At 35.4% G+C, this 15,633-nt stretch overlaps 1 protein-coding gene across 1 annotated transcript in view; it reads left to right on the forward strand.

Moving 5' to 3' along the window:
• Positions 1 to 15,633, forward strand: part of ADGRG6 (adhesion G protein-coupled receptor G6) — a 109,328-nt gene that overhangs the window by 92,010 nt on the left and 1,685 nt on the right. Inside the window, exons 19-24 of the mRNA XM_026039197.1 lie at positions 844 to 971; positions 2,206 to 2,474; positions 3,718 to 3,832; positions 4,922 to 5,205; positions 9,244 to 9,345; positions 11,673 to 11,825. Of these exons, the coding sequence (XP_025894982.1) occupies positions 844 to 971; positions 2,206 to 2,474; positions 3,718 to 3,832; positions 4,922 to 5,205; positions 9,244 to 9,345; positions 11,673 to 11,825 (1,051 nt within the window). The remainder of the gene's footprint in view (positions 1 to 843; positions 972 to 2,205; positions 2,475 to 3,717; positions 3,833 to 4,921; positions 5,206 to 9,243; positions 9,346 to 11,672; positions 11,826 to 15,633) is intronic.

A 15,633-nucleotide genomic window follows, 5' to 3' on the forward strand; every position in this document is an offset into this window, starting at 1 on the left:
GCAGAAGTGTTCTCAATTTGGGCAGTATTCCAGTAGATTTTAACATAGTTTTAATTTTCTAATTGTATTTCCATTTTAATAATCTTTTCTTACTTTGATTAGTTGACTTTCAAATAACATTCAGTTGGTGTACATAAAATCTCTTATGAGTCTGGTAGATGAACAGGGTGTACAAAAATGCAAACAGCTCTTTAATTTTCCTTCAACTTGAAACCCTTTGTAGGTATCTTTTTGCGAAATAGTTCTGCTAAGGTAACTGTGACCACAGGAGAGGCACCATTAAATATTGGTATTTGTTTACATTTATTCCAAAGTGACATAGTTCCAAAAACTCTTTTGTTTTGTCCTTAAAAAAAGGAAATAACACTGGCATTTATTCTCAGATGTATGTGGCAATTACAGTTGGCCTGAAGAACGGAAAAAAAAAATCCTCAGTGTTCCTACTTCATTTCCACTTTTTTTAAAATGTTTTCCATACAAATAAGTTATTCTTGAAGAAGGGTGTCCATAAGGAACCGAACTAAAAATCTGAAAAGGAATTTTTTTTCCATAAAGGGCCACTTGAATTCCTCATAATGAATTATAATGATCAGTGTCAGACTGTCTTTCTGCTGATGCCAGCAGTTATAATAGCACGATGTTTTCAAGAGCCATGGGAAGGAAGTGAGAGGTGTAGCGACTATAAACTAAATATACCCAGTAAACATGAACTTTAACATCAGGGTTATAGCAGTACTGCTGAAGTGTTTTTCAGTTTTCCTTGACCGATTACCAAGAAACTGTGTTGTGCTCATTAAAAAGGAGTTTTGTCTCACTTATACCTCTTCCTTCTCTCTCACTTAGGATCTTCAGGGAACAGCTGCACAAATAGACTCCCAGAACACCAAGGTCCTCACCTTTATCAGTTACATAGGCTGTGGGATATCTGCCATATTTTCAGCTGCAACTCTTCTGACATACATAGCATTTGAGTAAGCATTAATTCAAAACATCACGAAAGGAATACCTTTATAAGATGAATAAAATAAATGAGCCACATGCTTGGTGTGTTTTCATCTAGGCAGACAGATCTGTTTGTAAACAACAATAAATAGAAACTCTTGTACTTATGCTAAAAGTTGATTTTTTTTCAACGTAGTGCAAGTTCAGACTCCCTCTCCCTGTTTTTATGTGTTGTGCAGCTCCATTAAGTTCTCCTTCTAGGAGTACTCTCTCCTCTAGAATGTATTTTAAAATCCATAACCAGACTTTTCAGACTTTTTGTTTAAAAAAAAATAAAAAGGGGAAAAAAGGTAGCCTGATAAAGCATTATAAATCCTTAATATATGTAAAAAAAAAAAAATGAAAAAGCTGTATGAAAGAACCCTTCAGAAGGAAATGGAGAGCAGAAATAAAATGAAGCTAAATTGAAGTGTTACAACAATTAAAAAAATCAATTATACTGAAATGTTAGGGTGAATCTAGGGAATGCAAAAGTTACAAAGTGATATGATTCTGTGAACAGTAAAAAGAAAATGAAGTCATATGAACAGCTGGCCACAAAGGAACCATTCTGGCTATAACAGCACAGGACAGGACAGGACAGGACAGGACAGTGTAGGTACTAAAGAAAGAGATTTTGCTGGGGGGAAAAATGGAATTTACTCTGATGTGTTCAAAAATAGTTCTAAATATATCTAATTATTACATTCATATTGCATTACCTATGATATAATGCAGAGTTAACCGAAAGTGTTAGGTTGCCCGTTAGTGCATACATTTCAAACCCTCTCAATTGAAAAAAATATAAATAAAAATAAACAAGAAAATAAAAACATGCACTGGATGATATCTTCAGTAAAATAAGCAAAAAGAGATAAAATAACCGGAGATGAGCTTCTAGTCAGCAGTATGTTTTGAAAGTGTTTTATTTTTCTGCAATTTTTATTTAAAATAAAAATAGCATTGTTTTATATTTAATTGGAAAGGCCTTTAATAACAAATCAGTAGCTAAAATATTGCAGCAATTAGATAGCTTGTTAACAACGCAAAGCCCATATGGCAGAAACTTTCAACAGTATCAGAAATAGYGAGGTATACCTCACTATTTTTGCCACAATGGCATATTGGCCTGAGGAAGACACTGTGCTTTTATTTACTTTGCAAACTGATGTACTTGGCTTCTGTCAGCATTTCAGGCAATTGAACTTGTGTTTCTGTCACTAGGAAGCTGCGAAGAGATTATCCATCAAAAATCCTGATGAATTTGAGCACAGCCCTGCTCTTTCTTAACCTGACCTTCTTGCTTGATGGCTGGATTGCATCATTTGATATAGATGGCCTCTGCATAGCTGTTGCCTCCCTTCTGCACTTTTTCCTTCTGGCCACCTTCACATGGATGGGACTAGAAGCTGTTCACATGTACATTGCTCTAGTAAAAGTATTCAACACCTATATACGACGATACATACTGAAGTTTTGCATCATTGGCTGGGGTGAGTTCAGTAGACACAATATTCACATAGCACGTGTTTGAAACAATGCTGTATAGGAAATCTCTACCACAGATGCAGAGAAGAGTCAAAGCCAGGGTAAAGTTTCCTTCCCCACATTGATAAAAGAGCAACTTATTTTTGTAAAAATAAATACTGGAGATAGCTGAGACCATATTCTSTTGTCTAATTTTGTGCAAATGTCCTGGAGCAGAAGGACCAGATGAACTTGTCCCACATTCCAAACAGGCCAGGATGAGAGAGAAGAAATGGTACTGTGATATCAAAGACAGGGAACTATGACAATTCTCTTACAACAGTAGTAGTAACTCCTGCAATTGCCATAAGGATCTTGGCATTGACTTTCAAAAAGCTATGGCACAAGCCTGAAGTTTATTGTCCAAAAAGCACAAAATGCATGGCAGCATCAGAAATAAGCAACATGCCCTTAGTTTCAACACAATGTTTAAACCTCAGAAGTATCCTGCCTGCCCAAATRTACACTCTGGTGTTGAAATGGAAAATGAAGTACTGAAAAATAACTGTGAGGCTCAAGCAAGGTCTTATTCTTTATTTTTTTTCTGTATCAGGAATCTGTGCCTTCTGCATGTGAGTACACATATTGTGTTTGAAATAATTTAACACAATACAAAACCATTAACCTCATGACTAGAGCAGTGACCTCAGTCCAGCTGATAATGGATGTCTTTCCATTGGCAGCTAGCATCCTCTTTGGCTACCTCAGCTGAGGACAAGGACTAAGTGTTAGGAAAAGCAAATTAACCTCTTCCCCTTTGAATCTCTTGTCATAGCAAGGATAAGACATGTAAATAGGGCATGCCAGGAAATGTACATTTATTCTGTGTGAGTTGTACCTCTGCAAACATGGTTTATTATTTTTCCCAAATGTTCCTTTCTTTTGTTTATTAAAAATGCATATAGTTCATTTTTGGTGTATATGTAAAGTGAAGGACATGTAATGCTATRAAAGAAAAGAATACATTTACATTTGAGAAAAAATAAAGCAGAAATTCACTAATAAAGTACTTTGAAATCTTTACACATTTCTGCTTTGGAGGACAAAGATTTATTTACTTCTTCTTTATGTAGTTTTCTGATATAGAACTATCTCAGAATACTCTGTACTAAAGTAATACTGATGGAAACATCAATAATTCAGCTTTACATAGTGTTTTTGAAGGCTGAGAAGTTTTGGAAGCAARCTGCAAGCTTTCTTTCTTTACAGGTTTGCCTGCTCTCATGATAACAATTGTTTTAGCAAGCACAAACACAAACGCAAGTCATGTTTATGGAAAAGAGTTATATGGCAGAGGTGCTAATGGACAAGGAGGAGATGATTTGTGAGTATTTCTTTTAACCTTTTATAGTTTAACATCTACATTCTGCAAGAACTTTAGCATTTATCAGGCTGCTTTGATAAAGGCAAGCAAAGTGGATGTAACTGTCTTCTAAATTTGTATTTTTTCTAATTTGTATTAGTATTTGAAGTGCAAAGAAGGCTATGAAAAAAGTTAGATCTTCATTACCCAATGCCATGTAGAAACACACCTCTGACAAAAGAATAATCTATAAGTTTTGCTCAATAAAAATAAAAATGCCAGTTTTGTTTTATCTTAAAAGAAAACTATATATTCTAGGTGGTTGCAAGAAAGAAGTAGTATAAAAAWTGTGTTTCTTTGTAAATAAAATAACCTCTTGTCAATATAGGTCATTAGGTTTTTCTTTTCTGATCTACATGTCCAAAATAATAATATCTAAAACTTTAAATATCTTATATGAATGTTTGTTATCTCATCTTCTGTGCCTCACCTGGCAGTTTCATGATGATAAATATGTCATTGTGTATTTTTATCCAAGTATCATGGTAAGCATTCAAGCTGTTTACTGCTGGAAGAATAAGCTGTGTCTCTCAAATGACTGTTTGTTGTATGGCAACCTGAAAGGACCTCCCATTCAGTTTCTTCCTTGTTGCTCTTCAAGTTTTCCTCAAACTACTCAAGTGGCAGAAGCTTTAGACCTTGCCGCTGAAAATGCACATTTACCTTTGGTGTGTGTTTATAGCTCATTTTGCACCTACAGCAGCTTATAGCCTATGCTGATGCAAGTTATGCAGCTACTCATATGAAATGTAAACATTTCTTGATGGATTTGTAGTTCTCGCAGCCTGCATCTGAGGTCAACTTTTCTATCATCTGATTAGTTTTGAAGTAAAATGAGATACAAGGTGGTAAAATCATTCACATTGTCTAAAAGGTGTTCTGGGGCTCCACCTTATTTACAAATATAAAATGATTAAAGCTTTTGTTTAAGACTGCAACTCTGCAGCAATGGACTCAGACATGAATTCATTTTTCTTCTAGTCATATAAATAACTGATAGAGAATTGTTCATAATATTTAAACATGATAATATTTTGGTATTTTTTGCAGCTGCTGGATCAAGAATAAAGTTGTCTTCTATGTCACTTGTGCTGGTTACTTTGGCATCGTGTTTCTGATGAACATTGCCATGTTTATCGTGGTGATGGTGCAGATCTGTGGGAGGAATGGGAAAAGAACTAATCGGACCCTGAAGGAAGAGATCTTGAGGAATCTCCGTAGTGTTGTCAGCCTGACCTTCCTCTTGGGCATGACATGGGGCTTTGCCTTTTTTGCCTGGGGTCCCTTAACTCTCCCTTTCCTCTACCTCTTCTCCATTTTCAATTCATTGCAAGGTAAGCTTAATTTCAGTTCTATGAACAAACAATTTATGCTGTTGCTGTTTGGCGAGAAATTATGTCCATTGTCCCCTTTGACTAGGGAAAAATCCAAGTTTACTGAATCTTCCCTTGATACTAGGACATTTAAAGAGTCCCCTTACTTGGAATAATGATACCTACCTCACATGTTTTGAAAGTCATGGTTAAATCAATTATTTTTTCAAGGCTTTTCCAATAAAAGGCCCCTTATTATCAAGAGTGCTATTCATATCTAACAGTCTGCACTGATCTCTGTTGATATAGATGCTGTACGACCTTCAACATTTCCTTTCACTGATTAAAACAAATATAGGAAATTTCTTCTCTTAACTTATTCCTGTAGTAAATCTGTAAAACTCATAACTATTTTCTTATTGCATAAAGAGCTCATAAAATAAATTTTGGCCCTTTTTAAGTGTGGAAAGATACCACAGGAAAATTTAATATACTTTTATTAATTAAGAAAAATCCAATGATTGTTGCAGTTTGCCTATTTCTGTTTCCTCTCCTGAAATTTGGGGTATTTTAATCTTCAAATTAGTAGACCTTCAGTTATGAAAAACTTTGTAAATTATAATCCACAGTTACACAGAATGATATAGCTGACATTTAGTAGAATTTCAGCTCAAAGTTGATTTGTGTGTGTACTACCTCCACTTGGCCTATCCACTAGCAAAAACAACTAAAATTACAAAACAAAAAGTAAAATGCAAGAACATTAATGGAGGAGTGTGTGCTATGGCACACACTTACTCAGATAAAATAAAAATTTTCTTGGAAAAAATACAAAAAGCAAGACCCATGCATGTCACTGGGCAGGCATGTGTTATGCCACACAAATACTGAGATTAAAAAAAAGATCTGCAAAAATCAGCAAAATATCTTTCCTTAATGGAAAAATTGCTTACTGTTACACCGCATGAATTTCTATCTGTTACAGTTTGGATGTATTTACTGCTATAAAGATTTATTGAGCTTTCGTGGAAATAGAATAATGTTGCAGTTTTTGGTTTGGTTCAGATTCAATGTAGAATGCTAGGCAAAATGACAAAAAATTGTTTTGATCTGTTGTTCTTACTAAAGGCTTTTTATCCAAAGGATAGTTTCTCATACTCCCCTAAGATCCTAATGAAGTATTTGCTGTAATGTGTCAGTGTTAGACATCCAGAAGGGCCTAGTGAGATTAGAAATATGGGAAAAACATGAAAAGAGATTAAAACTCTGAAAAACATGCCAGGGATCAAATTCAATTACTCTTTAACTAGAATTTCCAGTGCAATCATTTAAACTTGTATGTGCAGAGTGCACACACAGTTGAGTGCCAGTGTTTCAGTCTGTATGGGGTAATAGCATTATTCAATGGAAAAAGAATATTTGGAAAGCCACAAAGTTAGAAAATGAAACCAAAACACCTTTAAGATTGAATGCAAAAAGATGATTGATGATCTTGCAGTATTTTGGGGCAGYAAAGATGGTACAGCAGACCTACAAGCACATCATACCAAGCACAGGAAGACAACATTTCTTTATTTGATCATGCTTACTGCTGTATCAGAAAGAGCTGGGAAAAGCTGAAGAAACTCTTGGAAGAGTGTGTTTAAAATTGTATATAACTGGTGCAAATACATCAAGCAATAAGGAGTCAAAGAAAAATTTAGGATGCCTSTCAGGAAGGGTTTCCTCGCCGTAGAAAGTAGTTCGACCTGGCAAGTCTTTCATGGGAATTAGGATGAGCTTAATTAGTGGAACTGTCAAAATTATAGAAGGCAGAACTTCAGAATTCTATGAAAAGCTGCTCTCTGCTTTGAGAGGTAAATATAATAAGGGTCGTCCAGCRATTTCCATGGGCTTTGGAACATTTCCTCAATAAATATGGCTATTCCATCCCTCAAGTTCCTGAAAGCCACACTAATGTTTTAAGCTATATTAGCAGCCTCCAGCGGACTAGTTTTCTGTGCATTGGCATGAAGCAGTGAGCAAGTATGTTGCAGTAACTACTGGTGTTACCATACTCTGCCTTTTCATCTACAGAGGAAATTATTTTTCTGTCTTTGACACTCAAGAGTAAAAAATCTGGGAACATCTTTTTTTTTTGGCTGCTCATTTTATATATATGCCTGGGCAAGCCAAATACTTTTAAGTCAGAGCCAAACTAGGCCCAGGCCTAGGGTCTGATTTGGCGCTGGGAAATAAAACTAAAGCTGTATTGCTAAAGCACCTTGTAAACTTAATGAATAATGAAATAGGTATAAAAAAAATGCGAGACCAAGCCCAGGCAGGGCAAAGGCAAAGTATTTAATGTGATACATTTGTTTTCACATTACTATAGACATGTGGAAGGTGCACTTTCCTTTCTTAAAGTTCAGAATGTTCCAAACTTCCACCACAATTCAATTAAGCGTCAATTTAGTAAGCATGTAGTACTGCAAAAGTACTAAATGGTACTGTGGAGCACAAACAACTGCATAACTTTAAGTATGTAAGAGCTGCTAGTGATTACACTGGAACTACTCTGTGCCTATAAYGAAGCACACAAAAATATTTTACTAAGTGAAAACACATTAACCACAATTAAGGAGAACATGCTGTAGTTCAAAGTAAAATTTGCAGTTTCTTATAGGAGGCATTAAGATGTGTTCACCTTTCCTAAACTGTGCCTCTCCTTTTTTTTCCTATCAGCTCTTAAAAAAATTTAAAAATATTGTGTTTCGTGACACCAATATTTATTAGCCAAAGGTACCAAATTAACTCTTTTGCTTCTCTGACCTCAGTGGACTGAGTGATATATGGAGATCCCAGTCATGTTGCATGGCAAGCATTCACGTAAAATTACAACTCAGGCCTTTGGAGGAAAGAGAATAGTTTAATGATTTAGATCCATATCAAAATCACAATCCTGCCCTTGTGTTCCACCAGCTCAAACATGGCGAGCATTGGCATATGGAGCTGTGTGTGATCGAAGCAGAGGAACAAGTCTGGAGAACATCACTAARCCATGTTTGCTCACATTATGCAGTATCTATTCCCTTTTAAAATGTAATCATGAGGGATCTGGCTTATAGATTTTGCCATTAGGTGTTCAGCCTCCACTTGTCTGTCTCCTGGTGAGGAAAAGTAAGGAAAACAAGAACAGCCAAGCCAGATAAAGATGGAAGATTGCAGTACTAGTGCCTGTCTGGAAAGGGCGAAGGGCATATTATAATTCAAACTTCTATGTTTAGCCTTAAAGCTTCTCTGAAAAATGATGAAATCATATCATACACCCARCTGAAACCTTGTTTACTACATGATAGACGCCCATTTTCTTTCTTAAAAATGAAAGTTATATATTTGCAAGCAAAAATGAAATCTACCTAAGCATTCATAAATATCTTTATTGTAATTCCATATACAAACCAGGTAATTTTCCTCAGAAATAAATAGCTGGACATCTAATTGGTACTTTTGAACATTTACTTACCAATTTCATTTCAAGCATTTCAAGTGCATGCATGCAGTGCACGTAAATGCAAGTGCTCTTTTTCTGTGTGCCCTCTTAGTGCTCATTACAAGTTCTTCAAATTTAAAAAAAAATATGGCACAGTTCTGTAGATGCAGAACAAGAGGAGTTAAAASTATCATCTTTTTATGAAATAGTATCAGTGTTTAGCTTTGTAGTCTGGCTCTTGCAGTCCTTTTGCTTTCAAAATTTTCTAATTATTTTCATCTAAGCCAAAAAATAATTGAAAGATCCAAAGTGAGCTGGATCTAAATCAGCAATGTCAACGAAAGGGACTCTGTTCTCTCCCTTCTAATATTTCAGACGCATGTGTAGCAGCTAAAGGATGAGTTAGCATTAATTAACTTTAATACATATTAAATTAGGTAGGCAGATAGATGACAATAAAAAGACCTGAATATGAATTTCCTTTGGTTTTCCTTTATAGCATTTTGTTAGCAGATTGCATTTTAATTAATCTGTTTACCTATTTACATACATATGCTTCATTCAGTATTTATTTGCTTTTGTTACAGGTTTATTTATATTTGTTTTCCATTGTGCTATGAAAGAGAACGTGCAGAAACAATGGAGGAGACATCTCTGCTGTGGCAGATTCCGACTGGCAGATAATTCAGGTAAAAACAGTTCATGGCTCTGCTCTTTAGGTCTTAGAATAGTCTGGAAAAGTCCAGGTGAACAGCATGCTATTGTATTCTTAATGTAATTTAGAGCAAAAAGAGATGGAAAAGCAGAGTATTAATAGCCTATCACTTCACTTTATTAATAACAATTGCCAAGGGACTTTTCAGATATCACATTGTAAAAAGWCTCAAGTCCTCACTTTATGTTTTCCATTGAAAGCAGCCAGTAACTTTTGTGGTGCTATGAGTATGTTTTTGGAAGGCCCTGTAGACTCTCTGAAAATAGACAAAAAATATTAAATCAAGGACCAGAGGCTCAAATTCTGTCATTCAAAGTCAAGCTTATTACATTGTGTTAACTTGTGAACTATTAGGCTGAAATAAAAGCGGTTCTTAAAGGGCAGATAGAAATGCTCTGGGGGCTATACTTGGACCTTTTCAAACTATCCTGTCCTTCATCATGTAATTCCAAGAGAGCATTAGGGAACTGAAAATATAAGAAATTCTTTTGGCAGAAGCTTAGCCAGAGTCCCAAATTGGTGTCCATCTTTTTTATGGCTCTCAGAGTGCAAGGAGAGTGCTGTTACGACTGTCCTTTGCAGGAAGCAAACAGTTGCTTTGTATGCTTTTATAGGGTAAAACACATGAGATGCTTTGATAGACTCCTGTACCTTTGGCCATCTCTGATAGCATTAGGTCCCTCTGTTTAGACACGTGCATCTTGCTTTGTAACATAACATTTTGGCAAAAAAAGATTATTACTTACAGAGTTCTTGCTCACTACTCTACCTTAGATAGTAACAGTGCTCCAAGTACTCCATCCTTTCTCTCTTGCCTTCCAAGGGCTGTTTCAAGGTTTTAAGTAACTGCTTTTACGTGAAAAATTCTTTATTCTCTTGTTTTGTTTTGTTTTTCGGTRCTCATTGTAAACTGTGGAATATTTGTGCTTTACTTTACACTAAGAAATCTTGACTCATGACCTCAAAGAGTTAATGTGAATTAGGAAAAAGAAATCATTCTGATAGGCATCCACATTATAACATACATTCAGTTTCCATGTGATACATGGTGTAACTCCTGGACTGGAAAACACAGACAGATGAAATTATTTCCAGATTTTTGTGCTGCTGTTGGGCAGCCTGTGAGGACGATAGAAATAAAAACCTCAAGGATTCAACTATTTCAGTGATGTTACCACACTGTCGTTGCATCTAGTGCTAACTGGGCTGCCACTGCCAGTTGGTTTTATTCTATGTGAACCTCAAGCTATTAGCAGACAATTATGAACAAAAGACAGTGCTATATAGTTCATATGTGATCTTAAATCCTTGTCTCTCTGAAATGAACTTTAGAGTATGCTACAATAGAGTAAAGAAATGGCTAAACCAAAACCCCGCAACACAGTCACAACTAGATCAGAGAAATAGTAGCCTATATGCTATTGCAGTGATCCAGGATAAAATCCTTTTCTTCATATAAACTAAGGATTAAGTGGTCCATGCATTTTCTCTGCATTTTGTGAATTTCATTGCAGTACATTAAATTAGAACAGTAACAGCAACAGTAGGACTAATGTGTGAAACTGTGTGTACCTACTTCTGCAAGTTTATGTTGCAGAAATAATTAGATACATTTGTTCTTCATGATATTGGCCTTGTGACACCTGTGATGAATTTTTCAGTGGCATTTTTCTCCCAAAGCTTTACTGGTATTAGTTATTTAACTTAATTTTGGGGACTGTTTCAGTGTAAGAGTCTACAGTGATAAAGGTTCTGACAAAACTCTTAAAGTATAAACAAGTGAGTAAATATCATTGTTATTATTAATATGCACCAAAATTCTAAACCCTATAGAAACAAGTACAAATCCACTAATACATAGGAGCTCTACAGCAACAAATCAAGTCCTCAAATGGTAAGGCCTCTGCAAATGGTCCTATGCAACCTTTTGGATTTCTCTGGTCAGATGATAAAACTTTGCATCCTCATATAGCTATGGATCTTCACTGCTCTCCTGCTTCCTGGAGAACTGGGTTAAAATGTTAGAAATAGGGCCACCGATTTTAACTACTCTCTTAAACAGCAAAGCAAATTGAGATGGATTTTTAATCACGCAAATCAACTTTAGTTTCTTAGTTTTTTGGTTCTCTCTCAAGAGAGAATCCAAAGGCTCTCAGACAGGAAACAGACAAATAATTTGTTATAAGCAACATTAAGAAACGCATCTGATACTCAGAATGTTCATGATTTAAAAAAAAAAAAAAAGGCATTTAGTAATTACAATAATTAATTACTTAAAAGTTTTCAATCATTTTTATTTAGATTGGAGCAAGACAGCAACCAACATTATAAAGAAGAGTTCCGATAATCTTGGGAAATCCTTATCCTCCAGTTCCATCGGCTCCAATTCAACATATTTAACATCCAAATCAAAATCTACTACAAATACGTATTTGAAAAGGAACAGCCATACAGGTGAGTTAGTCATAGTATGACACAGTGCATTTCTGAACACTTACTTTGATGCTAAATGTGATCCAAAGGTTAACATGAGAATATTTCACTAATTTACATAGATTCAGTACATTATGTTATTATTTATTAAGCATCTAAACCTAATATACAGTATATCCAGTGTCTAATTCTGATCAGTGTATGTTCCTGTGCTACAAAATAATGTGTGAATTCTAGTAATGCTTTAGTTTTTCTATGGCGCTTCCGCCTCTTTTGCTAGAAGAAGAAATGTTTTACCCCACTGTAAACACAGAGAAATCAAAGCACAGAGATATGGCATTTCTTGCCCAAGGTTGCAGCACTTGCAGCACAATTGGGAATAGAAATCAGGTCTTCTGAATCCAGCTCCACCATTTATTCACTGAGTAAAACTGCTTCCTTTAACTGTTGCACATTTATGGGAGAGACACAAATGGAAGCAACTTTCCAATTAATCTCGTGTTCCCTGAGTATAGGCTGTTGTTCCCTGCTACAAATAGCATGTCGTATTTACGGCTTATCTATTTAGATGTCAGAGGTGTAATAAAAAGCATCATCTGTATTCTGTTCACACCAAATAAAAAGGTGCTTATTCTAAGAACACTTTAAAAGTACATAAAAACATGAGCTATCATACTCTGCAAGTCTGTTTGCTTATGGCTAAGGTAATATATCAGAAAAACATTTAGATAACTTATAAAGTAGGGTTTGGAGATTTTGATAGTAGATTTTTGTTAACTCATGTTTTCATGAGTATCATGCTGTTATATGCATGTAGCATATTATCACAAGAYTAACTTCTAAAGCAAAATGGAAATAAAATATGAAATATATGATTTTACTGGAAGGAAAGTTCCAGTATTTTTTTCAAATTAAAATATTTTAAGAAATCCCCAAAGTCTCATTTTTGATGCTTCGGTCTCTTTAGATTCTAGGAAATGTCTACCTGGATTTTTTTACTGCTCATTACCTGGTTCACTTCGGCACACAGTATTTTTTTGTCTAGAATCCCCAATTTTTTGTGAAATATATACTTATTTTCTTTGGCTATAACCACTAATTAATATTCAGGATCTCCACTAGCAACCTCCTGTACATCAGAATTTCAAGAGTGTAAATCTTTGTTTCTAAAAACTGTACATGAAGTCCATTTTTCCATGAAAATCAACCATATGTCGTAAATTCCCTGGGGAGTTTCCTCTCAGGTTTCCCCTCCAGGGCTGCTCTGGACTGGCTTCTGCCTCTCCCTGGTGCTTGTCCTTGCTGCCATCTCAGTTTTGATGTGCCACATGGCTTCAGGTGCCCTAAGTAAGCAGTCTTCAAGTCTCTTCTAAAAGGACATTTCTATTGGCAGTCTTCCACAAATAATGTGTATAATTTTTCACCACTTCCAATGCTACTATAAGTTTAATAGCAATTTCAAAATTCATTTAATATATAATTTATGTAATAGATTATATACCTCTGCTGTCCCTTTAAAAATGTCAAATATGATATCTGAGAGCATCATAGAGCATCATGCAGTTTGTTCTGTGGAATATACGTGGTACAGTGGACAAAAAATTCCTTTTCATACTAGTGGCAGCCAAATGTTTACATCTTTGATGATGTGGGTAAAGAGAAAAATGTGTTTAAATGTTTTGTTGTGCTCAAATCTTTTTATCAGTCTGGCAATTAAAGCAATTTAAGAGTTTTTTGCAACATAGATTTGAAGCAAAACAAGACAGTTCCAGAAAATAATATTTAATCAAAAAATAGTTATTTAGTTTCAAAGTTAGGAAAGTGTTAGTATACTTTCCACAAAAATAGTGAGCTTAAGCCTATACATAAATTATTTCCTAAAATGGATTATTGTTAGTAACAAAGTCATAACTTTTAATGTATTCTTTTAGTGGACAAGTAGGCAATGCCACAGTTCTCTGTACATTTTTTGAATCTGATTATCTTTGATGTCTGAAAATGCACACTTTACTGTGATACTCTAAATGAATTTTTAGTGAATTTAGTTATTTTCAGATTTTTTTTAGATATTTTTCTGATGGTGTTAATATAATAGATAACAACTGAGATGCATGATTCTAATTTTTAATCCAGCCAAATTTCTCATCATAATCTCTAAGCTAAAGTGTAGGCAAATAATGTAACAGCTACATGTCTTGTTAAAACAATTATAATGTGTTCCTTGGAACTGACAAAGGAATTCATGTGTTTGTGGTATAGATAATGTCTTCTAAGGCCATTTCCTCATCAGTGGTGGAACATTACAGGTAAAGTGAGAATCACTTTTGTGAAATGCATGGTTCGGACAGGGTGGAGGGATGCCATTTGCATGATATCCTATCAACGCCAAGGATTTCGCTGATCAGGAACATCGCTTTTTTCTCACTATTACCTCTTGAGTCATTGGTGCCGAGTCTGCTCTTCAGAGGATAAGCATGCTTCGAGCTCTGGCTGCCTGCTGTCTGCTTGGGGCATGAAGCAAAATATGAAAGATGCCATTTTAGGAAACTGTCCATGTCCTAATCTTGGTGCCCATAGTGGTCTAGGGAGAAGAGGTTTAAGTTGAAACACCTATACCTACAACCTATTAAAGAAAAAACAGTCTGATTGATTCTTAGAAAGATTTTGAGTATTTAAGCAGTTACTACAGAAATTTTAAAAGACTGTATTTCTATTATGAAATTTAGTCTTCTAACCATTGGTTTTTCATAACTAATCATAGTCAGATTGGATCTGAATGGCTAACTATGTATGTCTAAAAACTACTGATTTTAGCAGAGATGCTTATTGCGGACAGAAGAAATCACTTTGTCAACTTATGGCACTGCTGCCTGTCAGACTGACACAAACTTATTGTTGGTAGTAGTTAAATATATATAACACTTTTATAAATTGGATGTAGTGAGTGTATACTTTTATAAATTGTAATGTAGTGATATTGTGTAAAAAGAAATGAGCCATTTCAAAAGTCTGKCCTGAAAACTAAGACCAGAATCTTTGTAATATGATTTTCACTATGTAGGAAAACATATGCTCAAAATACGATACCATTGGCTAGCATTTCATTTCATTTGAAAGGCACAGAGTACCCGGCAATTTTCTCTTGGATATGGAGTTTCCCCCTCTGATTCATGGAYGTTCTTGCGTGCTTAAAAAAAATCATCTTGATATGCCTTAACATGCCGACTTCTTGTTTCATGGGTGAAGCTGTTTTCATTTCTCACTCTGCAATCCATTCCTCCTTCATGCAACATTTTATAATGCAATTCTCCTATATGTCTTGATGTCATGATTTCAAGGGGCAATGGGGGAAGGAAGGGAATTACTTTCCTGTATGTATGAAATAATATGCTAATTCTTTAAATGATCCAAGAAATTTTCGAAGGTGATTTTGCCAAATTCTATCAAATAACCATCAGAAAAGCCATTGCTTCATAGAATCCTCCCCTTTTTGAACTAGCTTGTGATGGTTCAAGCCTTGCTCGAGTTACAAGAATTAATTCCACCTTCACTCACTGCAGTGGGAGCGATTAGAAAGCCCATTGTGAGAAAAAGGGATGYGCACTTTCCCATTGCTCGCTCCGTGAGCTCTACCTGCTGACCAGTCTGAGAACAGCAGTCCTGCTGGCCTTGCAGCAGACCTCCCAGCTCACTCCAAGAGGGAGATGTTTGGGTTTTTTCCTGGAGGGAATGTGAAAAAGGCTGCAAGGCTCAGTTTTATTGTTGTGCCAGCACTCATGAGACATCATTAAGAGTTGCCCTAAGGAACTTCAAGGGTAGGACACAGGTC

This window comes from Nothoprocta perdicaria, unplaced genomic scaffold, assembly GCF_003342845.1.
Source record: "Nothoprocta perdicaria isolate Ctin4 unplaced genomic scaffold, notPer1 scaffold_221, whole genome shotgun sequence".
Taxonomy (NCBI): Eukaryota; Metazoa; Chordata; class Aves; order Tinamiformes; family Tinamidae; genus Nothoprocta; species Nothoprocta perdicaria.